Source organism: Sminthopsis crassicaudata, chromosome 2 (assembly GCF_048593235.1).
Source record: "Sminthopsis crassicaudata isolate SCR6 chromosome 2, ASM4859323v1, whole genome shotgun sequence".
Taxonomy (NCBI): Eukaryota; Metazoa; Chordata; class Mammalia; order Dasyuromorphia; family Dasyuridae; genus Sminthopsis; species Sminthopsis crassicaudata.
Window position 1 is genome coordinate 26,143,085 of NC_133618.1, and position 25,274 is coordinate 26,168,358.

Below are 25,274 nucleotides of genomic sequence, written 5' to 3' on the forward strand. Positions count from 1 at the left end.
TGTCCTCTGGAATGAAGTCTCCCTAATCCTCCCCTTCAGCATTTATAATTCCAAGGTTGAACAAGCAGTTAGGAAAGAGAGCTTGGTGGTTGGCATTGGACCAGCCTGTCTGTGAGCCCACCAAACAATACTTGGTGATGATTGGGCTATGAGCTGCCCTGCTCTCACCACAGTCTATTTCGTTTCCTCATTTATAGTTTCCAGGCAGGGAAAGTTTCAGTCTAGTGACATACATCATAAGTGATGATGAAGGGAGGGCAGGGCCATCCCCAGAGTGGGTGGGGTTAGAGACACAATAAATATATTGGAGGCTTCAGGTTCCATTTAGGCAGTGCCTGGGACATAGGACTTGGGGGTTAAAGCCTCCCTCGCTGGGGGCTGGCTGACAAAGAAGACAAGTAGGCCCTTCCTGAAGATCATGGCGAGTCAGAGGAAGTGCAGAAGGTTCTCTTCAGGCTGGCTTTTCATTCTGGGGCTAGCTGCTTTGAGAGAGATACAGGCAGGTAAGTCTGGGAGAAAGAGATCAGGTAGAGATGGGAGAGACCATGGAGATTTGGCTCAGTCACTATCCTCAAGGAGTTTCAGGTGAGCCAGGCTGTCAGCCAACAAGCACTTACTGAATAATATGTATACTCCAGCTAATGTTCTAAATGCTAACAATGCCCAAAAATAAATAAAATTAAACAGCCCCTGCCTCAAAGAGCTCAAATTCTAATGAGATAAAACAATACATAAATAAAAAGACACCTAGAAGATATGTACAGAGTAGATGAAAGATTATTTTGGAGAAGGAAGCTCTGATGATTGTGGGTGCCCAAAAGGGTTTCCTGAAAATGGCATTCTACCTGAGACTTGAAAGAATCTAGGAAAGCTAGGAGGTGGAGGCAAGGATGAAGAGCACTGCAGGCACAGGAAGAGTGAGGAAAGAGGCAGGGCAGGCTGGGTAGTGGGCCAGTGTGGGGAATGGCAAACAAGCTGCTGTTGGGTATTTGAATGAAGGAGAGGGGTAAAGTGTGACACAACCAGAAAGCTTGGAAGTATCCACACCTGAATAGTGTTAAATGCCAAGCAAAGAACTTTATCCTGGAGGAAAGAGAGAGATGTTGGGGTTGATTTATTAAGAGAGTGAGATAATCAGAGAAATGCTTTACCCAAATCATGTTGGCAGCTGAGAAGATCCATGGATGGATAAAGGTAGGGGATTGAGGTAGGGAGACCAGGAAGGAGGCTATTGTAGTAAAAGGGCCCAAACTAGGGTCAATCTGTGGGAGTGAAGAGGGCAGAAGAATAAGAGGGGACTTGAAAAATCATCAAATTCACCTTGTCATTTTACAAATTTAGAAAGTGAGGTACAGAAGGTTTATATGGCTTTTCCAAAGTCATTTAATTTGAATTAGAATTGGGATTCAAACCAAGTTCTTCTGATTCTAAAGTCAATACTCTTCCCACTAAACTACATAAATCCCCAACTATGTGCTAAGTTATTACAATAAGCTCTTCTCCCAAGAATCTTGCTCATAAATAATCACCTTATGTATTAGAAAATACATATGAATTTCTGATTGGGACAGAACACTAGTAGTTGCAGAAATCAGGGGAAAGCTGATAGGTGGTAGAGCTATAGTTTAAAGAAAGCTGGGGATGTTCAAAGTTGGACTTGGCCACTAGGTCAGATATTGGGTAAAAACTAGAAGAGGGAAGATTGGAAGATGAATCTGAGACAACAGGATTGGATTATTAGCAGTGCTCTTGACAGAAATAGAAAGTTAGGAAGACTAGTAGGTTTTTGGGAAAGCTGATGAGTTCTATTTCTACATGTGGAGTTAGGATACCTCTAAGCAATCTAATTGGGATGTCCAAAAGAAAGGGTTTTTTAAATAATTTTCATTAAGCCCCTACTCTGGGCCAAGCATTGTGGTAAGAGCTTTACAAATATTTTTTCTGATCATCAAAAGAAGCCTGAAAAGAAGGTGTCATTATTTTGCCAGTTTTATGAAAAAAGAAACTGAAACTCACCAAACCTAAGTGATGTTTCCAGGTTGATATAGCATAAGTAGCTGAAGTTGCATTTGAACTCAGGTCCTCTTGAAAACAAGCACAACACTCTATCCATCATACCAATAATGCTTAAAATATTAAAAGAGTGAGAGAAGGAGAGAGGGAGGAGGGGAGAGAGAGAGGGAGATAGAGAGAGAGAGAGAGAGAGGGAAGGGGAGAATAATAGATATTTACATTTTTGAGTCATTTGTATAGTTATTGAAGGTGTATAGTTACTGATAGTGACAGAGAGAGGAAGGGCAAAGAGATGGATGACAAGAAACTGTGATCCTTTGTAAACCCCAAACCTGAAATGACATTTTCTTTTTTTTCCTTCCTTCCCATAATTTAGCACACCACAGGCATGTGGGTCAGTTCACTGCAGTGGGTACATACCATGCTCTCTTGGAACTGAGTGCAATTAGCTTCATAGATGATATTGAAGTAGGATCTTACAACAATGCAGACCAACAAATAAATATCAAGATACCATGGATCTCCAAAGCACTGGGAGCTGACCGCATTAATCAGAGGCGTCATTTATTGGTGGATCATGAGCAAAATTTTGGCTGGGCCATCCAACTGTTATCAAAGAATGACACTAACTATAACAGTAAGTCTGAGCTACTCATCTCCCCTATCCCTCTTTTCACTTCCAAATCCAATACATATATATCCCTAGTAGATCACACCACTGAAATGATTGTCCTTAGTCCCAGCCCATTGATATTTCTTGACCTGGAAGAAGAGCTTTAAAGAATCCACCTCTGAGCCTTGGACTTCATCCAGTTCAACATTCTAGGTCACCACTACAATCTTCTTCAATCCTTCTAAGACACCTATGCCTTCTACCCCAGAACTTTCACACTTTCCAAACATTTTAACCAATAAACCTGAACTCATGGGATGGGAACTCTATGTCTTTGTTTAAGCCCTTAGTTTGGGGACATGGTGAAGTTCATCCCAGTTATTGATCTTCCTCTAGTCAACATCCCAATGTCTTTCCACAGCAAACCATACAGCGCAGCTCCTTGCAGACTGTGAAATAGATAATGGCATCAAGATAAAGAGTCACATCCATTTAATTTGGGAAGGAGTGGAGTATTACAGGATAGATGAAGAAGTTGGGCATTGGGAGAACTTAAAACCTGAAGTCAAAAAATACCAATATATTCTGGATGGTCCTTTCTGGACTAATCTAAGGAAACGTTACATGAATGAATATTGTGTTAACCTATTGAGAAAAATCGTCGGGTACTCAAGCTTAAGGGATAATGGTAAGTCTTTGATCTTTCCCATCTCACCCTAAGAGGTCAAGTTCACCTCCATCATTCAGTGCAGAAACTGGAACCCTATAAAAACAGGCAGGATTTTTGTCTTTTTATCAAAACTTCAATTTGGAATGGAAAAAATCAGAGAGCCATGAGAAAAGTTGTGGCTCTTTTTTTTTTTTTTTTTTTTTGATTCCTTTATTTTCTTTTTCTTTTTTAACTTTCTGTCCTTCCTTCTTCTTTACTATTTATCTTCCTTTCATTCTTTCTTTTCTTTTTCTAGTTTTTCTTCTTTCATTCCTCCTTTTTTCTCTTATCTGTCCTTTTTCTTCCCTCCTTCCTCCAATTCCTCTTATTTTTTGTTAAATTTCCTTTTTTCTTTTTATTAAGTTAAACACCTCTTTCATGCCTGATCTAGGCATGAGAGTGCTTCTAGGAGCTCAAAGGCTATGCAGATGAATACATGCTCTGTCCTGTCTTACAAAAGTGGGAAAAGTTTATGAATGGCCCCAAAAATAATGGAGTTTTTGTTTGCTGCCTAGTGAGGCACCTAGTCAAACTTAGAAACATCAGTAACAGGAATTTGGGCACAAAGTAATCTTTAATTTTCATTTTCTTGCAGTTAGGGACAGTGATAAAAACTCCTAAAGGATAGCATAGGAAGGATAATGGGCCAAAATCATCTAGGAAAGTTCCACCACTAATAAAAATCACAGAAGAAGATTCTGTTCTTAATCCATCTTAATCCATACTTGAAGATAGTTTGAAAAGCTGCTGGTAGAAACTCCAAAAGAATAGACTCTATTATTAGCATTTATATTACAATCTTATAAGTCTCCAAAGAGATATAAAAGAGTAGTAGCATGATAGCTACTACTTACTCTCAAGGCCATAATGGGTGTGAAAACAGGAGTATAAAAGATAATGCATTTAGGAGATAGGGAAAATCAAAGGTTGAGACAAGAGAACCATCAATCATAGACTGAGATTATATCATGAGGCCTTCTGTCTTGATACCTACTTCCAGTGCCCCCTGAGGTGACCGTATCTCGCTATGTCAACCCAGAAGGCAGAATCATTCTCTCCTGCACAGCCACAGGCTTCTATCCTCAATCCATCCTACTGCAGTGGGAGAAGAATGGGGAGCTGGGTGTGTGGGGAAAGGAGACTTCCAGTGGTATCCTGCCCAATATGGACTCCACCTTTTACCTCCGCCTTACCTTAGAGATCTCACCAGAGTACTCAGGGACAGGTTATACCTGTGTAGTGGAACACACTGAGTTGAAGACTCCTGCTGTGTATCCAGGTAAGTCCTTCAGCCATGGATTCTTATCACAATCCTAGGAGACCAAGTCTCAGAATATAGTTCCATTCCCTTTCCCCTTCTTCCATGGAATATACATCCAATTACATCTTATCCTTTCTCCCTGTAGTCCCTGAAAAGCCCACAGTAGAGAAACCTCGGGTCCTGACAGTGGTCATAGTGTTGGCTGTCATCCTCCTGGTGAGCTGTGCTGGAGCCTTCATAGCATGGAAAAAGAGGAAGTTATGTATGACTTGCACGTAATGAGGGCAAGATGAAAGAAAGGTATTGGATGGGGAGCTTCCAAGGAAACAGAAAATATTTCTCTTACCACAAACCTTAATAAGATGTAGGAAAATATTTTGAGAAGAGAATCACAGAATCTTAAAGTCAAAATGAGACACAGAAGCTATGTAGTCTAAGTCATACCTATTCAAAAAATTCCTCAATAACACATTGGACAAGTCAATTTCTCCAAGCCTCAGTTTGCCCATCTGTATAAAAGGGACAAAATTAATACTAACCTTGCAATAATATGAGGCATATAAAGTGCCAAGCAAACCTTGAAGTACTATGTAAATGTTAGTAATTATGGCTATTATTACTGATGAATAATTAATTGTTGATGCAGTTAGGGACTACATTTTTCTGGCACACCAAAAACAGTTTACATTGTTGACATATTAAACGTTCAATCCACTAAAATCTCTGTCTCCTTTTTTTTTCACACAAAACATTGTTTATGTGCACATATGCCTTAAAATGACTTCTTCTTATTGCTATTTTTAATTCTACTATGAAACTTAACATTTACTTTTATTCTAGTCTTATCCAATCCAGTCTAATAAGCATTTGTCAAGAGTCAATAACTATACTGCTAGATTCTTGCAGCACAAAGACAAGAGAAAATATAGTTCCTGAGCTCATGGAGCTTTCATTCTATTGGAATAACAATACATTTAGAGTCCTATAGAAAAGACATCATAGAAATGCCATACTGATCTCAGATCAAGCAAAAGCAAAAACTGATCTAATTAAAAGAGATAAAGAAGAAGCGATATCTTGCTAAAGGGTACCATAGATAATGAAGCAATATCAAGATTAAACATATATGGACAAAGGGTATAGCATCTAAATTCCTAAAGGAGAAGTTAAGAGCGTTGCAAGAAGAAATAGAAAGCGAAAGTATAATAGTGAGAGATCTCAACCTTGCTCTCTCAGAACGAGATAAATCAAACCACAAAACAAATAAGAAAGAAGTTAAAGAGGTAAATAGAATACTAGAAAAGCTAGATATGATAGATCTTTGAAGAAAAGTGAAAGGACAGTAAAGAATACAATTTCTTCTCAGCAGGTCATGAAACCTATATAAAAACTGACCATATATTTGTACATAAAGATCTCAAAATCAAATGCAGAAAGGCAAAAATAGTAAATGCATTTTTTTCACATTATGACACAATAAAAATTACATTCAATAAAAGGCCAGGGAAAAATAGAACAAAAAGTAATTGGAAACTATATAATCTCATCCTAAAGAATGAGTGAGTAAAACAGCAAATCATAGACACACTCAATAATTTCATCCAAAACAATGACAATAATAAGACAACATACTAAAATTTGTGGAATGCATCCAAACCAATAATAAGGGGAAATTTTATATCTTGAGATGCTTACTTGCATAAAATCTAGAAAGACAAGATCAATGAATTGGGCTTGCAACTAAAAAAGCTAGAAAAAGAATAAATTAGCTCCCCCAATCAAATACCAACTTTGAAATTCTAAAAATAAAAGGAGGGATCAATAAAAGTGAAAGTAAAAAAGAAAACTATTGAATTAATAAATGAAACTAAGAGTTGGTTTTGTGAAAAAAAGCAACAAAATAGATAAACCTTTAGGTAATTTGATTAGAAAAAAGAAAGGAAAATAAAATTGTTATTCTCAAGAATGAAAAAAGGAGAACTATCCACCAATGAAGACGAAATTAGAGTAATTATTAAGAGTTACTTTGCCCAATTTTATGCTAATAAATTTGACAACCTAAGTGAAGTGGAGGAATACCTACAAAACTATAAATTGCCCAAATTAACAGATAAGGACATAAATTACTTAAATATTCCCATTTTATAAAAAGAAATAGAATAAACTCTTAATCAACTCCCAAAGAAAAAATCCCCAAGGCCAGATGGATTTACATGTGAATTCTACCAAACATTTGAAAAACAATTATCTCCAATACTATATTTGAAAAAAAATAGGGAATGAAGGATTCCTACCAAATTCCTTTCATGACACAGACATGGTACTGATACCTAAACCAGTTAGGATAAAAACAGAGAAAGAAAATTATATACCAATCTCCTTAATGAATATTGATGCAAAAATCTTAGACAAAATATTAGCAAAGAGATTACAAATAATCATCCCCAGGATAATACACCATGACCAAGAAGGATTTATACCAGGAATGCAGAGCTGGTTCAATATTAGGAAAACTATTAGCATAATTGACTATATCAATAACAAATTAACAAAAACTATATGATTATCTCAATAGATGCAGAAAAAGCATTTGATAAAATCCAACACCCATTTCTATGTGTAAAAAAAAAAACCCAGTAGAGAGTATAGAAATAAATGAACTTTTCCTTAAAATAATCAGTAGCATCTCTTTAAAACCGTCAGCAAACATGATATGTAATGGGGATAAACTAGAACCATTCCAAGTAAGATCAGGGGTAAAACAAGGTTGCCCACTGTCACCATTGCTATTCAATATTGTATTAGAAATGTTGTCTTGATAATAAGAGAAGAAAAAGAGATTAAAGGAATTAGAGTAGGAAATCATAAAGAAACCAAATTATCACTCTTTGAAGATGATATGATAGTATATAAATCAAACTAAAAAGTTATTAGAATAATCCACAACTTTAGCAAAGTTACAGGATACAAACTACATCCACATAAATCATCAGCATTCTTATACATCACTAACAAAATCCAACAGTAAGGGATACAAAGAGAAATTCCATTTAAAATAATTGTTGATAATATAAAATATTTGGCAATTTATCTGCCAAGGGAAAGTCAGAAACTATATGAGCAAAACTACAGAACACTTTCCAAACAAATGAAGTCAGATCTAAGCAATTGGAAAAATATCAAGTGCTAGTGGATAATTCAAGCAAATATAATAATGATAATAATACCTAAACTAATCTATTTATTTAATGCTATACCAATTAGACTCCCCAAAAAACTATTTTAATGACCTAGAAAAAATAATAACAAAATTCATCTGGAAGAACAAAAGGTCAAGAATTTCAAAGGAATTAATGAAGAGAAAAGCAAATGAAGGCAGCCTAGCTGTACCAGATCTAAAACTATATTATAAAGCAGCTGTCATCAAAACCATTTGATAGTGGCTAAGAAATAGTCTAGTTGATCAGTGGAATAGGTTAGGTTCACAGAACAAAATAGCCAATGAGTATAACCTTTTTCAATGAGTACCACCTTTTTCAGTGATGAAGAGAGCCATCTATACCTAGAGAGAGGACCATGGGAACACAGAGCATCCTCTCTGTTATTTGCTTGAATTTTGTCTTTATTTTCTCAGTTTATCTTTTTCTTCTTTCTTGATCTGATTTTTCTTGTGCAGTAAGAGAACTGTATAAATATGTATACACATATTGGATTTAACATGTATTTCAATATATTTAACATGTATTGGACTACCTGCCAGATGGGGGGATGGTGGGGGGTGAAGAAGAGGAAAATTTGCAACAAAATGTTGCAATGTTGGAAAAATTACCCATGCATATGTTTTGTAAATAAAAAGCTTTAAAAAAAAAAAAAAGATAAAGAATAGCAGCTTCCTAAGGGTAATGTGAGGAATGGGCTAATGAGATCTCTTCCTCATATCTGTCCTCTGGAATGAAATCTCCTTAATGCTCCCCTTCAGCATTAATAATTCTGAGGTTCAACAAGCAGTTAGGAAAGACAAATTGGTGGTTGGACCAAGCCCATCTGGGAGCCCCCCAAACAATAATTGGTGATGAGTGGGCTCTGAGCTGCCTGTCTCTTACCACAGTCTGTTTCATTTCCTCCTTTATAGCTTCTAGACAAGAAAAGTTTCAGTCTAGTGACATACATCATAAATGATGGGGAGGGAAAGGCAGGGCTTCTACAGAGCCAACCCCAGTGTGGGTGGAGTTAGAGATACAACAAATATATTGCAGGCTTCAGACTCCATTTAAGCAGTGCCTGGGACATTGAACTTGGGGGCTAAAGCCTCTCCCTCTGGGGTGTGGTTGAGGAGGAAGACAAGTAATCCATTCCTGAAGATCATGGCCAGTCAGAGGAAGTGCAGAAGGTTCTCTTCAGGCTGGCTTTTCATTCTGGGGCTAGCTGCTTTGAGAGAGACCTGGGCAGGTAAGTCTGGGAGAAAGAGATCAGGTAGAGAGGGGAGAGACCAAGGAGATTTGGCTCAATCACTATCCTCAAGGAATTTCAGGTGAGCCAGGCAGTCAGCCAACAAGCATTTACTGAATAATCTGTATACTCCAACTAATGTTCTAAGTGCTAGAAATACCCAGAAATAAATAAAATTAAACAACCCCTGCCTCAAAGAGCTCAAATTCTAATGGGATAAAACAATATATAAATAAAAAAAGATATCTAGAAGATATGTACAGAGTTGATGAAAGATTACTTTGGAGAGGGAAGCTCTGATGATTGTGGGTGCAAAAAAGGGTTTCCTGAAAATGGCATTCTACCTGAAACTTGAAAGAATCCAGGAAAGTCAGGAGGTGCAGGCAAGGATGAAGAGCACTGCAGGCACAGCAACAGTGAGGAAAGAGGCAGGGCAGGCTGGGTAGTGGGCCCGTGTGGGGAATGGCAGCAAACAAGCTGCTGTTGGGTATTTGAATGAGGGAGAAGGGTAAAGTGTGAGACAACCAGAAAGACTGAAAGTATCCACACCTGAAAAGTTTAAATGCCAAGCAAAGAACTTTATCCTGGAGGAAAGAGAGAGATGTTGGAATTGATTTGCTAAGAGTTAGATAATCAGAGAAATGCTTTACACAAATCAAGTTGGCAGCCGAGAAGATCCACGGATGGAAAAAGGAAGGGGCTTGAGATAGGCAGACCAGGAAGGAGGCTATTGTAGTAAAAGGGCCCAAACTAGGGTCAAGCTGTGGGAGTGACGATAGCAGAAGAATAGGAAGGAACCTGAAAAAGCATAAAATTTATCTTGTCATTTTACAAATTTAGAAACTTAGTTACAGAAGGGTTATATGACTTTTCCAAAGTGATATACTTAGAATTAGAATTGGGATTCAAATCAACTTCTTCTGATTCTAAAGTCAAAACACTTCCCACTAAACTACATAAATTCCCAACTATGTGCTAAGTATTACAATAAGCACTCCCTTCTCCCAAGAATCTTGCTCATAAATAATCACCTCATGTATTAGAAAATACGAATGAATTTCTGATTGGGGCAGAACACTTGTAACTGCAGAAATCACCTATAGTTTAGAGAAAGCTAGGGATGTTCAAAGTTGGACATGGGCATTGGTCAGATATTGGGTGAAGAAGAGGAGGGGGAAGATTGGAGGATGAATCTTAGATAACAGGACTGGATTATTAGCAGTGTTCTTGAAAGAAATAAAAAATTAGTAAGACTAATGGGTTTGGGAGAAAGATAATGAGTTCTATTTTTTGACATGTTGAGTTTCAGATACTTCTAAGCAATCTAATTGGGATGTCCAAAAGAAAGGTTTTTTAAAAAAATAAATATTCATTAAGTTTCTACTCTGGGTCAAGAACTGTGGTAAGAGCTTTACAGATATGTTTTTCTGATCATAAAAAGAACCCTGAAAAGAAGATATCATTATTTTGCCAGTTTTCTGAAAAAAAAAGAAACTGAAGGTCACAGAACCTAAGTGATGCTAAATTGATAAAGCATAAGTAGCTAAAGTTGGATTTGAACTCAGGTGCTCTTGAAAACAAGCACAGCACTCTATCCATTGTAGTACCTAGCCAATGATTCTTAGTGTATGAAAAAGAGATGGGGGAGGGAGGGAGGGAGAAACAAAAAGGGAAAGAGAGAGGGAGAGGCAAAAGGAGAGAGAGAGAGAGGGAGAGCGAGGAGAGAGAGGGAGAGGGAAAGGGAGAAGAAAAGGGAAAAGGAGAAGGAGAGGGAGAGGGAAGAAAGGAGGGGGAGAATAATAGATATATAGCTTTTGGAGTCATTTGTATAGTTATCCTTACTGACAGTGACAGGCAGAGGAAGGGGAAAGATATAGAAGACAGAAAACAGTGGTCCTTTGTAAACCCCAAACCTGAAATGTCATTTTCTCTTCTTCCCCTCCTTCCCATAATTCAGTACACCACAGGTATATGGCTCAATTAACTGCAATGGGTACATACCATTCTCTCTTGGAACTAAGAGGAATTAGCTTCATAGATGATATTGAAGTGGGATCCTATAACAATGTAGACCAGCAAATAACTATCAAGACACCCTGGATCTCCAAAGCACTGGTAGCTGATTACATGACCCAGAGGCTTCATTTAGCACTGGAACATGAGCGACATTTCCGCTGGGTCATCCAATTCTTATCAAAGAATGACACTAATCATAATAGTAAGTCTGACCTACTCATCTCCCCCATCCCTTTTTTTACTTGCAAATCCAATAGATATATCCCCAGTAGATCATACCACTGAAATGATTGTCTTTAGTCCCAGTCCACTGATATTTCTTAACCTGGAAGAAGATCTTTAAAGACTCCACCCCTGAGCCTTGAATTTTATCTAGTTCAACTTTTTAGGTCACCACTACAAATTTCTACAGTCTTTCTAAGTCACTTCTGACTTCTGCCCCAGAACTTTCACAGTTTCCAAACATTTTAATCAATAGACCTGAACTCATAGCATGGGAACTCTATGTCTTTGTTTAAGCCCTCAGTTTGGGGACAGGCTGCAGTTGATCCTAGTTATTGATCTTCCTCTGGTCACCATCCCAATGTCCCTCCACAGGAAACTACACAGGGCAGCTCCTTGCAGACTGTGAAATAGACAATGACATCAAGATAAAGAGTCGCATCCATTTAATTTGGGAAGGAGAAGAATATTACAGGATAGATGAAGAAGTTGGGCAGTGGGAAAACTTAAAGCCTGAAGTCAAAACATACCAATATATTCTGGATAGTCCTTTCTGGACCAATCTAAGGAAACGTTACATGAGTGAATATTGTGTTGACCTGTTGAGAAAAATCGTCAGGTACTCAAGCTTAAGAGATAATGGTAAGTGTTCGATTCTTCCCATCTCTTCCAAGAGGTCACATCACCTCCAGCATTCTGTGAAGAAACTGGAGCTCTATAAAAACAGGCAGGATCCTTGTCTTTTTATTAAAACTTCCATTTGGAATGAAAAAAAATCAGAGAAATATGAGAAAAATTGTGGCTCTTTCTTTTCTTTTTTTATTCCTTTCTTTTCTTTTTTACTTTCTGTTTTTCTTTCTTGGTTTTCTAGTTACCTTCCTTTCCTTCTTTCTTTTTCTCTATTGATTCTTCTTTCATTCATCCTTTTTTTCTTTTATCTATCTTTTTTCTTCCTTCCTCCATTTCCTCCTATCTTTTTAAAAGTTCATGTCTTCTTTTATTTCTGTTCTTCCCTCTTTATTTCTTTTGCTCAAGTTAAACACCTCCTTTCTGCCTGATCTAGGCATGAGAGTGTTTCTAGGAGCTCAAAGGCTATGAAAACTGAATACATATTCTGCCCTGTCTTACAAAGGTAAAAAAAATTTTATGTATGGCTCCAAGAATAAAGGAATTTCCATTTGCTGTCTAGTGAGACATCTAGTCAAATTTAGAACATCAATACCAGGAAATTGATCAGAAGGTAAACTTTAATTTTCATTTTATTGCAGTTAGAGACAGTAGCAGAATTTCCTGAAAGAAAGCATAGGAAGCATAATAGATCCACAATCATCTTGGAAACCCCCCCCCCACTAATAAAACCACACAAGAAGATTCTGTTCTTAATCCATCTTAATCCATACTTGAAGATGTTTTGAAAAGCTGCTGGTGGAAACTCCAACAGAATAGACTCTATAACTGGTATTTAGCTAGCACTCTTGGATATAAGCTATCATGCTACTATTTATTCTTAAGGACCTGATGGGTTTGAGAACAGGAATATAAAAGATGATACATGAAGGATACTGGGAAAATCAAAGGTAGAGGCAAAAGAAGCATCAAACATAGACTGAGATTGTATCATGAGGCCTTCTTTCTTGATCTCTGCTCCCAGTGGCCCCTGAGGTGACTGTATCTCACCATGTCAACCCAGAAGGCAGAATCATTCTCTCCTGCACAGCCACAGGCTTCTACCCACGCTCCATCCTGCTGCAGTGGGAGAAGAATGGGGAGCTGGGTGTATGGGGAAAAGAGACTTCCAGTGGTATCCTGCCCAATATGGACTCCACCTTTTACCTCCGCCTTACCTTAGAGCTCTCATCAGAGGACTCAGGGACAGGTTATACTTGTGTAGTGGAACACACTGAGTTGAAGACTCCTGCTGTGTATCCAGGTAAGTCCTTCAGCCACGGATCCTTATCACATCCCCAGGAGACCAGGTCTCAAAATGTAATTCCATTCCCTTTCCCCTTCTTCCATGGAATATACATCCAATTACATTTTCTCCTTTCTCCATGTAGTCCCCGAAAAGCCCACAGTGGAGAAACCTCGGGTCCTGACAGTGGGCATTGTGTTGGCTGTCATCTTGCTGATGAGCTGTGCTGGAGCCTTCATAGCATGGAACAAGAGAAAGTCATGTATGACTTGCATATAATGAGGGAGAGGGGACAGAAAGCTATTGGATGGGGAGCTCCCAAGAAAACAGAAAATATTTCTGTTACCACCGACCTCAATAACTGGTTGTTGGAAAATATTTTGACAAGAGAATCACAGAATCTTAAAGTCAAAATGAGACACAGAAGCTATGCAGTCTAAGTCATAACTGTTCAAAAAATTCTTCAATAACATCCTGGGCAAATCAATTTCTCCAAGCCTCAGTTTGCTCATCTGTAAAAAACCGACAAAACTAGTACTAATCTTGCAGTAACATGATTCATATAAAGTGCCAATCAAACCTTGAAATATTATGTAAATGTTAGTAATTATGGCTATTATTACTGATGAATAATTAATTGTTGATGCAGTTAGGGACTACATTTTTCTGGCACACCAAAGACAATTTAGATTGTTGACATATTAAATGTTCAATCCACTAAAATCCCTGACTCCTTTTTTTTTTCCCCCAGAAAACATTGTTTATGTGTACGTGTGCCTTGAAATGTCTTATTCTTATTGGTATTTTTAATTCCACTATGGAACTTGACATTTATTTATATTCCAGTCTTAACCAATCCAATCTAATAAACATTTGTCAAGGTCAATTAGTATACTGCTAGACTCTTGTAGCACAAAGACAAGAGAAAAATAGTTCCTGTACTCATGGAGCTTTCATTCTATTGGAATGATACAACATTTAAACGCCTGTAAAAAGGTCATCTTCTATTCTGCCTGTTATTCTGTACTGTAAAAGTCTTTTGTGATCTGATTTGGCCATTTGTTTTATTTTTATCTGTCTCATATTTATTTATTCATTTAACCCACCTAGCTTGGAGTGCTCTCCAAATTTGATGAACATGTCATCTATGGCATCATCCACATCATCACAAGCCATCGTGGCTCTTAGTGATTGAACTGCCTTTGCTGAATGCTCACAGATCAGTCGCTCATCCTTTCTATTCGATAAATAAATATTTATTAAGTATTTGTTATGAACAAAGTAGGAGGCAACATGTTATAAAGAATAGAGACCTTGTTTTGAAGTTAAGAAGACCTGGATTTAAGTCTCACCTGCTGACTGTGCAACCCTGAACAAGTCATTTCCTGAGTCCCAGACAATTCCCTGAGACTTAAAATAAAAGGTTCAAATCTTTACTGATAAAAGGAATTCCTCACTGGGACAGATATGGGTCTGAAAAAAGACAGAAGGGAGGGACTGTATAACTTATTAATGATTAATGGAATTGTGTTAATAATTGAAACCCAGTTCACAGGCTTATAATAATTGGGAATCTGTAATATTTTAAATATATTAGGCCATCTGTCCATTTCCAGTCCTAGATAACCTGTCTCACTCACCATCATTTTTCAGAGATTACTGTCAGTGACTTGGCAATAAATTAGCAAGAGTAGTGCGAGTTGTTCTTAATCCAAGTATGGTGCCTTGAAGTTACTGAGGACACTCAGAAGCTCTCTAATCAACTTCATTAGCCTTTTCTATGCCTTATCTCTAGGTTCTAATTCTACTTCTCTTGGCAGGTACAACAGAAGCATTTTCATATCTTTTAAAGTTTCAGCCCACTGGAAATACACAAGAAAATTTAAATAATGAGTTACTTCACTGGATTATTTATTCATACCAATTAGAACCTAGCTGTAATTCTGCCTTCCCTTACCAACATTCCATTCACTCTTACAAGTAGTCTCCTTCCTTCTTTGAGCTTTCTCTTGTGGCAAATATAGTTTTAAAAAGCACAAAGTTCTTGATGATGCTGATACTTCATTACCAGTATCAGCTCAGGAACTCTAAAATCATCCTAATTTGACATTAGCATTCTTTGGTATTCATTTTAGTTATCAGATTCTTCTTTTATAAATAGCTTTTGTTAGCTAATTAGGAAGATTACTACTATGTGCAGTCATTTTTATCTTTAAAACAGTTCCTCTTCTTTTCTTTATCAAAATTACACTTCTTTTAGAGTACATTTCATTTCTGTTGATAAAATTTTCCTACGTAGAATTGTGAGCCATGGGAAGCTATCTATTGTTTGTCTCAAATCTTTGAAATTCATGCTTTCAAAATCTAAGATGCAATCATTTCTTTACCTCTCGTGATCCTGAGAAGTTGTTGTCCCTGTCTCCCAAGATCCTCATCAATTTTACTTCAACAATTGATTTCTTCTTATTTATCAGCCAGATTCAAGGCTGTAGAAAAGCTTCCCATGACCTTTGGAAGAAAGTATATGTGGAGGAATAGCAAGAGGGATGACTGGAGGAATAACTGACATCAAAGAGATTGCAACTACTTCAGAGTATTGATGTATATCATCATTATCCAACATATTATTGCTCTTTTTATTACAATTTCAGAATCATTATTGCTTAGAGAGTACCACACTCTTATGGTTCTCAACTTTTCAGTTATGATAATGATAATTCAACAAAGATTACAAGGATGTCCAAGACATAAATTTTTTTCTAAGAAAATGAATTATATTAAGCTGAAAATGTGGCCAGTCTTGGCCCCAAAGAATGGATAATTTAAAATGTTTTCCTACTTTCTGTAACAAGTTGGGAATCTATGGGGACATGTGGGTGCCAAATAGCTGATGCATTGAAGCATCAAAAAAGAAAGAAAGAAGTTGTGAGTAAGGCAAGAATTTCTCATCTGCTATGATTTTAGCAGGAAGCATATCATGACTGTATGCCATGTTTATCAACAATTTCTAAAACACATTATCTATTTCCTATGACTGGCTGGACACTTTGTAGTATTCTCCCACCTTGATATGATTTGTGTTTCTCCCACTATTGGTCATCACTCAGATGTTCCCTCGCTTTATCCCAAGATTGCTTCCAATTGTACATTTCACCAAGATACTGCATCTTCTAAATTTGCAGTGCTATAACAGCCATCCTTTTAAATTCTGATTTAGCTTCTATTGCAGATGATGAAGCACATCTCTCTAAGTCTCAGCGATATCATGATATTCATAAGATTTAGAATTCATAGAAATTTGAGAGTGACTCACTCAGGGCTCAAAAAAAAAGTCAGTAAATAACAGATCTAGCATTATGACAATTTTTTACTCAAACTCTAAAGTTCTTTACACTAAAATGATATTAAAATCTCATTTGCCTCCTTGAGAAATTTCTTCCCAACATGAGAAATTCCAGACCTCTTATCTCCTTTGGGTCTACTTTTTCCCTGAGCATGGTGAATAGCTAGGTTGGGCATGAAGATGTAAAAAAAAAGATTACCTAGAGACCTTTTCCTACCAGTTTAAAATGTCAGATAGAAGGATCTTCTCCTTCTAATGCTACTTCTACTGTTCCACAATGGAAAAATTACATTTACCAATAAAATCCCTAATTGCTCATAACTCATATTTAGCATACTTGAATATAGTCATGCAAAACAATAGATTTTTATTATTTCATCTATTCTTTGATATTGCCTCCTATGAAACTGGATATTATTCTTATTAGATCATATAGGTTACTCTCTGCAGTTTCTTACTTATCACTTTCTCCTTCTTGCTCCAATTTCCACTTAAAGTTTCTTTGATCTGATCCTTCAAACCTCAAGCAACTGTATTTCATCAAATCTCATTACATGTAGTCCATTCTTAGTTAAGAGTTCATTATTTCTTTATCTGAAGCTGTAGCACAGAAATACAAATCTTGTTCCACTGTTTCTCTTTTCAAGCAGTAGCAATGAAAATGCTAATGACTGTCACTAAGAATGATCAGAGATGTTTGCTACAGAGAAGAGAAGACTTAGCTAAGTAGGATGTAATATCGTTTATATACATGGCACACAGAAAAGGGATCCAACTTGTTTTTGCCTTCAGAAGGTAGAAAAAAAGTAGGAGCGATGGGAAAAATTTACAGAGGCACATTTGAGTTCCTCACAAGGAACCTTCCTAAACTGAGTTGTTCAAAGGGGAGTGAGCTAAGTCAGGAGGTAATGAGTACTACCATTGCTAGAGGTCTCCAAGAAAAGGTTGCATGACTCCCTGGCAGAAATTTTGTCAAAAGAAATCCAGTTCAGGCAACAACTGACCTAGCTTTCACTTGTAAGATTCCATGAGCACATGGAACCATGGAGTTTTTCAGTTTCTGAATGAATATGTCTGGGTCTTCATTAACTATCCTATCTAGAAATCAAGTCTCTAGCAATGGTGTGATTGATATTAATCTCTAACTGAGACTATTCAGAGTTATATGATATCATATGGTTCTACATAAAGTGAGTTAGTGTTATTTCTCCATGGAAGTCTTATATTCATGTCACATTGGCATGTGGAGGGTACTAGAGATTATTCAAGAAGGATATAAGGACTTCAGGGGGTGGAACCAAGAAGATGGAGACAGCACACTTTTCTTTCTGACCTTCTACTACAACCCTCAGGGTAATTAGCAAATCCAGCCTCTGAATTAGCTCTGAACTAATTGACTATATCAATAACCAAATTAACAAAAACCATATGATTATATCAATAGATGCAGAAAATGCATTTGATAAAATCTAACACCTATTCCCATTAAAAAACACTAGAGTATAGGAATAAATGGACTTTTCCTTAAAATAGTCAAAATGTTTAAAACCATCAGCAAGCATCATATGTAATGGGAATAAACTAGAACCATACCCAACAAGATCAGGGATGAGACAAGCAATCACCTTTGCTATTAAATATTGTATTAGAAATGCTAGCCTTCATAGTAAAAGAAGAAAAAGAGATCAAAGGAGTTGTTTGTTTCCATCCTATTTTTCACATTCATCTCCTTGTCTTCATTCACAGGTCACAAACCTAGTTGAAGCTCTAGTTGTGCTAGATTACTGGAAGAACATCTTTATTGTTCTTTTTCACTCAGCTCTTTTCTCTCCTGTCCACCTAGTTGACAACATGCTTTTTTAAAATGCCAAGGTTTATTTTTTTTCACTATATCCCTTCTCTTTCTATTAATTCTATCAGCTTCCATAATATCTAGGAATAAATATGACCCATCACCTTTGTCATTTTAAGTCCCTTAATACCTAACCCCAACTTTCCAGCTTTACTATGTATAGATCCTCACACATTCTAGACAAGCCTTGTTAGCCATTTAAATTTTCCTCATTGACTATGCTCTACCTCCCAGTCTATGTCTTTCTAGTAGATGTCCTGCCATCTTTGAAATGTCCTCCTTCTCTTACAATCCCTAACTTTTTTTTGGTAAAGATAAAGAAAGATCTAATCCTTAATGAGCAGTAAGCTTTTCTTTAAGGAAGCAGAAGGTGGCCTCATATGCATATATATGTATATATTTATAATTTTAAGATGAAAAGACTCTTAGTCATTATTTTGCCAGACCTTGCTGATATCTATGGATGACCCCATCCTGCCTTTCCAGTTGTTTTACACCTAGCTCCTCCCCTATTCTCCACCCCAGTTACTCTATGATCCAGTGACAATAGGCTTTTCAATATTTTTCCCTAAATCATTCTATCCAGATGCACATCCTTACTGCCTCAGGCCTGGGCTACTCTAATAGTCTGCTATTATAGTCCATCTGCCATAATTCCTCCACTTACCTTAATTCCCATTCTTCTCAACTGCCTCTACTCTGGTTCCCAGACTCATTATTCCACCAAAACTGTTCTCTCTAAATTGTCAGTGCTCTCTTAACTGCCAAATCCAGGGTCTTTTCTGAATCTGCAACCTCTCTCCCTCCCTGGTGAAAGCCCCATCACCAGATATTTGAATTATTGCAATGGTCTCCTGGTGTAGCTGCCCAGTTCAATCCATTCTCCATTCAGCCACCAAAGTTATTTTCATAAAGTCACCTCCTATCTTAACCCCCCAACCTCCCCCCCAAAAAAAAAAAAACAACCAAAAAAATCTAAAACCAAACCCTACTCAAGAGTTCTTCCCAACTCCAGGATCAAACACAAAATTTGTTTAGCATTCAAATCATTTCAAGAGTTGAGTGTTCAGGAAATGAATGTAGATTACTTACATTTTGGTTTTTCTTCCCAGGTTATTTTTATCTTCAGAATCCAATTTTTCTTGTGCAACAAGAGAACTGTATGGATCCACACACATATATTATATCTAAGATATACTTTAACATATTTAACATGTATGAAATTCTTGGAACAGAAATGAGTGCAAGGGAAGATGTTGTAAAAATTACCCATGCAGATGTTCTATGAAAACTCTAACTAAAAAAATAATAATAAAGAAAAAAAAGAGTTAACAGTGTTCTTACACATTATCCTCTGCCTTATAGAATCCTTATTATTCCTTGAACAAGTGACTCCATCTCTTGACTCAGGTATTGCCACGGAGTTTTCCTCCTACCTTGAACACTTCTGCCTAAACTTCTGCTTTCTCTTGCTTTGTTCAAATCCAACCAAAAAATCCCTTCTTCTCCAAGATGCCTTTTCTTAAGCCTCCCTTAGTTCTAGTGGCTCTTAATTATCTGCACTGTAGACTTTATATATTTTATTTGTAAAGAGTTCTTCACATGTTGTCTCTTAGTAGCCTAGGATCTTTTTGATGGCAGACTGTTTCCCCCCACCCCCCTGTTCTGTATTTTCAGTGTGCTTGGTATATAGTAGGTGCTTAATAAATGCTTATCAACTCTGTAGTTGTATTGCAAACCTCTGTGTGACATCCTGCCTTTGGGAAAAGAAGTCTAAATTATGTCTCTACTTTCTGCAACTGAAAAAAAAAAAAAAAAAAAAGGGACTATACATTTTTATTAATGAAATTGCTTCTTTTTTTAAGTTTCAAAATACATGCAAAGATATTTTTCAATATCCACCTTTGCAAAACCTTTTGTCCCCAATTTCTCCCTCCCTTCTTATCTCCCCTTCCTCTAGATAGCAATTAATCCAATACAGGTTAAACACTGTCTAAACACTGTATAAAAACTGTAACTATTTTCCCCATCCCTAAATGCTACCATGTTGTCTGAATGGTTTCCTAATATAAATGTTTTCTCTGTGCCCTCAGAAATTATAACAAAACGGATCTGTAAACTCTTTCCAGATCTCTCTCCTCTTTGTCTCTGTACCTGTTGGCAAGGTTGTAAATATTTATTTAAATACTTAATAAATTTAATTAATTTTTAACTATTTTATAATATTTTATATTATAAATTATAATTTTATTATAATTATTTATAATATAGTATAAATTATAAATGTATATAATAAAATTAATAATTAATATAAAGAAATATTAGTAATAAATAAATATTCTAAATTAGAGATTTAATTTAAATATTTAAAATATACTTTTTTTTTTTTTAATTAACAACCGGCTCCTCAGGAAAAAAGGAAAACATTTGACTTCAAATCCAGCTTTGAGATGGGGCAAAGGCAGCTTTTTAGGGAGAAGAAAACCTGGGAGAAACCTGAAAAGTCCCACCAAAGGGCAGAGTACGCAAGCATCGGGTTTGAACACTGGCTACATCCCTTGCCATTCCACCCCCTTTAACTGAGCCCTCCCTATATTTCTTTGCCGAGACCAAGACACGGTGAGTCCAGTCTTGAAGCACTTTGGCCCCGGCAGGCCGATTTTGCCGGATTGGGTTCTGCTCTAGAACTAAGAAATATCCGTCAGTCCCAGGATGACCAGACAAGAGGAAAGGTGGGAGACGCGTCGGGCTGATGATGTCCTCTGAAGAACGGTGAAGGGAAGGTCTCTGAGGAGCCAGACTGGGCGGGGACACAGTTCACATGTTCCAGGTCCAGGAAGGTCGCGGGGTAGCACGTGCTCACAGGGCACAGGTGTCGAGGACAGGCGGAACCTGCAGAGAGACAGTTTGTCTGAATTTCAGGTGAATTCAAAGAACAATCCAAACGTTCGAGAGCCGGACTCCTTCACCTTTCTCCATCCTCTTTCCCCTGAGAAATGTGGATAAAATAGGAATGGAAACCAAACATTTACTGAAAACAAATCATAATTTTGCCAAAAAACAACCCCCCCAAAAAAAAAAAACACCACCCCGCCCCATTCAGTGACAAGGCCCTATTTGGGACCGGGACCCTCAATTTAAGAATCTGGCTCTGGGGCACAGAAGAAAGCGGGGCAGGCAAGTTGTATGGGAAAAGCTAATAGTCCTTGGGAAAGCAGGGCTCTGGGCGCCAGAGGGGACAGTGGGAGTCTAATCTAGCCCCCCACAAAGGCCCCAATTCCAGCTTCCCAAGGTCCCTCCCAGCCAAGGCATCAACACAGCATAAAAATTACACTGATAAAAAATGTTGAAAGGTAGACAGTCATTTTGTTATTAATAGGAACTTACAAACAAGTTATATTGAATAGTTTATAATGTCAAGTTCATACAGTCATGGAATCCAACATTCATACCTGGAATGGAAGTGGGAGCTATGGAGTCCAGCACTATTTTACAGATCCTCTTTTTGGTCCTTTACAAGAGGAAATGTTCATGGTGGTGGGTGAGTACTAATTTCAGTAAAGGGGAAATTTTAAAAGAAAAAAGTTTTAAATATAGATGCAGACAGCCAAGGCCTTGCCCTCCCGCTGGATGCCCCTCTTCCTTATCGGCGGCATCTATGGCCAATCATTGGCTCAGCAATCACTCAGCGCCCAATAGGCCCAGGGAAGACACTTTATTAAATGAGCAAGTTTAAAGGGCAGTAACCAGACCGGCCAGCAGGGGGCAGGCGGGTACCAGCGATTCAGACTCTGATCAATGGCTCCCATGAGGGAATTCTTCCAATGGGCATTCTATACCCCTCGTGACCGCGTCCAGTCAAGTGGGGTTTGTTTTCCGGGAAGGCGACCGATGGAGGGGAACACGGAAGAGTGGGCGTCCATGTTCCCACAACTGGGAAAAGATGCTGAGTTCAAATGAGTAGTCTCTAAACAGGAAAAGGCTGGGCGGCGAGGGTGCAGGTTCCTGCGGAGCTGCTGCCCTCGGGGGAGGGGGAGGGGTGTCAGTTTTTCTTGGGGGGAGGAGGGGTCCAATATTGACTCAAGTAACTGAAGGGATGTAGGAGAGAGGGAGGGAATTGCAGGAGGTTTCCCAGGAGAGGGCCTGCCAGGGGGAGTAGCTGCAGAGAGATGAAGGCCCCGTGTGCCTCAAGGAGAACCCGGGCAAGGGCTCCCCAATGGGGCGCAATGAGAAGAGCCCGTCTTCCAGGGAGCCCCGGAGCCCTTGCTCCCGTGAGCCACCGCGCAGGGACCTTCAGCTTTTTTTTTTTTAAACACACCCTGCCCCCCCACCCAAAGTTGACTGGGTGGTCCGATTTACCCTCACGCGGCAGGATCCTGAATTTGGCTCAGGGTGTGGGCCCGGTGGAGGCTGCTGTACTTGCAGACCTGGCAGATTCTTTGGTTGTCTTCCTGGCACAGGAGGGTGAGGGGCTCCCCGTGCTTGGAGCACCACGTCTCCGAGACCAGCTGGAGCTCTTCTAGCCTCGGTTTCAGCAGCCGGAACAGATTGGCCGCGTTCTTCATCCGCCAGTTGATGTGAGCAGCTGGGAATCCTTGCGGAACACAGGGGAGGCAGACGGTGTTGCCGGAGAACGTGGTGATGGGATCGGTGAAACTCTTCCTGCAGACGGGGCACGTCAGGAGGTTCTGGAGGCCGTCGTTCAGCCTCCCGAGACCCATAACTCCTGCAAGCAAAGCAGTCACAGCGTCACGGAGAAGGAACGCAGCATTCCCTCTTCCTTCCTATACAGAGAAGTCCACAGATAAAGGCAGGAGGGAGATCGTGATTCCCCTTGTCTACGTGTGGACCCGGAGAGCCGGGAGGACAAGGGCCTGCCTTCCGTCCCACAGAAATGGGAATGTCCCAGTAGGAGGGCTGGGAGACCCACAGGCAGGGCAGGGGCTGGGATGAAAGACTGAAAAAGTTCTGGGACCATCCAAGCCAAGCCCTTCGTTATCTAGTTGGGGAGACGGAGAGGGATCGCACGGAGAAGCTGCTCTACAGTCACTCCTCTGCTAAATATTAAAAGTAAAGCAGGCGGGGCAGCTGGGTGGAGCACCAGCCCTGACCTCAGGAGGACAAACACTCAACACTTCCTAGCTGTGGGACCCTGGGCAAGTCACTTAACCCCAGCCTGGGGGGAGGGGGAGAGAAAGAAACCAGGCCTCCTGGATCCTCCTGGTATGTAGCAGACTGTGGGAGGGTATGGGAGAGTATGAGTATGTAAGTGAATGTGAGTGTGAATGAGTAGGTTTGAGGGGAATCCTATGGAACGCTACCTAGAACCAAAAGACCAGACTCTCAGCTGGCAGGGTCACAGCTGGCTCGTTCTCAACAAATTCTTTCCCTCCTTGGGCATCTCCCATTACTTCATCTATTAAAAGAGAAGAGGGGGTGTTTTTCTGATCATTAATTTGTGGGTACCCTTCAGGCCTCAATGTTTTTGTTGTTATTTAGTCACTTCAGTCAGATCTGACCTTTCTTAACCTCATTTGGAGTCCTACTGGAGCAGTTTGCCATTTTTTTCTGGGGATCCATTTTGTCAGGGTAATGACTAGGCTGGGGTCACACAAACGAGGAAGTACCTGAGGCTGGGTGTGAACTCGGGTCTTTCTGGCTCCCAACCCAGTGCTCTAGCCATTGAGCTACCTCTCAGACCTCCATATACCTCTTAATATTTAGACATTGTGATCTGCCAACTTTTGGCAGAGGAAGAGCTCTTGGGGAGGGCAAAGTGTAAAGGGTCATCTCAGGAACCAAGCCCCTAAATATTATTGGCAAAGAAGTCTCCCAGAGCACTAGTGACAAACTGCAGGGAAGAGATGTGGCAGCAGGCCCATCCAAGTGCCCCTTTCAAGGTCTCTCAACCCCATTGTACGTAAAGAAACAACAAATGTGTAGGAGTTCAACTCTCCTATTCAGACAAGATGAGGTAGTTTCTCAGCTCTGATGGGGACCTAAAATTGGGACCCAGGGGAAGGTCATAAGAGAAAAGGAATTCCTTCAAGGTTCTTACCTTCATCGAATTGGGGATCCTTCTCCAGGCTCCTTAAATGATCTCTTCCCTCAGCTCCTTGTCCTTGCTTCTTGTTCCCAAAAGGCGCCATCTCAAAGTCGTCTTCTCAGCTCTGCAAGCTCAGCCACTAGAGAAGTGTGTTCTCTGAGAAATGAGGCAGTCTCAGCTTCTCAGAAGCTTTATCTGCCCCAGAACAGATGCCCCGCCTCCAGGTAAGCACCACCCTGAAGTTAACACCTGTAGTGTTCTGGCTGGTTTTTCTGGAGGTCTCTGGAGCAGCCTTTGTTTCAGCTGAGTAGTCACCAGGAGAATAGCCAGTTGCTGATTATCTCCTTCACAGTCTAGCTTTCTTGCCTAGGGCCTGGGCTAGCTTTCTGGAGGTCCTCTGGAAAGTGTCTTGGTTTCTGTGGGGAAGGCAGGAGGATCACCACCCCAGTCTCAGTGCAAGAACTTGAGTTCCCACCTCCAGTCTTCTGTCTTCTCCCAGCCTGTGTCTGAGCCCTGTCCGAGTCTGTCTCTCCCTCAGACAGGCCTTGGTCTCAGTGGAGAAATGAAGGAGTGCTGGCCTGCTACCACGCTGGTGTGAGATGGAATGAATGTCTCTGGCTGACTTTGTCACAGCTTATAAGCTTTGTTATAATTACATCATCGTAGATGTGAATCTAGTAGAATAAGTGTCAATCTTGTGGAACTATATTAAATACCGAGTACACGTACTGAACTTAGAGAACTATTAAGCACCAGGCTAAACAACCATTGTCTTTATCAATTCCACTGAGTTAGCACCTTGTAAGAATCCTTGTTTCAAGTGCACAGTTCTAGCCCA

At 39.2% G+C, this 25,274-nt stretch overlaps 3 protein-coding genes across 3 annotated transcripts; 2 read left to right on the plus strand and 1 right to left on the minus strand.

The window, feature by feature from the left end:
- Positions 1-343: 343 nt before the first annotated feature.
- Positions 344-5,306, plus strand: LOC141554009 (major histocompatibility complex class I-related gene protein-like). Its single transcript, XM_074285519.1, has 5 exons — positions 344-503; positions 2,390-2,650; positions 3,048-3,314; positions 4,336-4,614; positions 4,742-5,306. The coding sequence occupies exons 1-5, from the start codon at positions 419-421 to the stop codon at positions 4,873-4,875; spliced, it is 1,026 nt and encodes a 341-aa protein (XP_074141620.1). The 5' UTR covers positions 344-418; the 3' UTR covers positions 4,876-5,306.
- A 5,709-nt stretch (positions 5,307-11,015) lies between these two features.
- Positions 11,016-13,861, plus strand: LOC141554010 (class I histocompatibility antigen, F10 alpha chain-like). Its single transcript, XM_074285520.1, has 4 exons — positions 11,016-11,263; positions 11,659-11,925; positions 12,935-13,213; positions 13,341-13,861. Exons 1-4 carry the CDS (start codon positions 11,017-11,019, stop codon positions 13,472-13,474), a joined length of 927 nt encoding a protein of 308 aa, XP_074141621.1. The 5' UTR covers position 11,016; the 3' UTR covers positions 13,475-13,861.
- A 7,109-nt stretch (positions 13,862-20,970) lies between these two features.
- On the minus strand, positions 20,971-24,624 carry LOC141554011 (tripartite motif-containing protein 12A-like). Its single transcript, XM_074285522.1, has 3 exons — positions 24,449-24,624; positions 22,750-23,116; positions 20,971-21,282 (listed from the first exon to the last, which is right to left on the minus strand). The coding sequence occupies exons 1-2, from the start codon at positions 24,537-24,539 to the stop codon at positions 22,752-22,754; spliced, it is 456 nt and encodes a 151-aa protein (XP_074141623.1). The 5' UTR covers positions 24,540-24,624; the 3' UTR covers positions 20,971-21,282; positions 22,750-22,751.
- Between the last annotated feature and the right edge of the window lie 650 nt (positions 24,625-25,274).

Coding starts and splice junctions, on each gene's coding strand:
- LOC141554010 (XM_074285520.1), top strand. CDS start 11,017: ATGGCTCAATTAACTGCAATGGGTACATACCATTCTCTCTTGGAACTA. Junction 11,264..11,658: donor GAATGACACTAATCATAATA/GTAAGTCTGACC, acceptor GTCCCTCCACAG/GAAACTACACAGGGCAGCTC. Junction 11,926..12,934: donor CTCAAGCTTAAGAGATAATG/GTAAGTGTTCGA, acceptor CTCTGCTCCCAG/TGGCCCCTGAGGTGACTGTA.
- LOC141554009 (XM_074285519.1), top strand. CDS start 419: ATGGCGAGTCAGAGGAAGTGCAGAAGGTTCTCTTCAGGCTGGCTTTTC. Junction 504..2,389: donor TTTGAGAGAGATACAGGCAG/GTAAGTCTGGGA, acceptor CCCATAATTTAG/CACACCACAGGCATGTGGGT. Junction 3,315..4,335: donor CTCAAGCTTAAGGGATAATG/GTAAGTCTTTGA, acceptor ACCTACTTCCAG/TGCCCCCTGAGGTGACCGTA.
- LOC141554011 (XM_074285522.1), bottom strand. CDS start 24,539: ATGGCGCCTTTTGGGAACAAGAAGCAAGGACAAGGAGCTGAGGGAAGA. Junction 23,117..24,448: donor GGATCCCCAATTCGATGAAG/GTAAGAACCTTG, acceptor CTTTGCTTGCAG/GAGTTATGGGTCTCGGGAGG.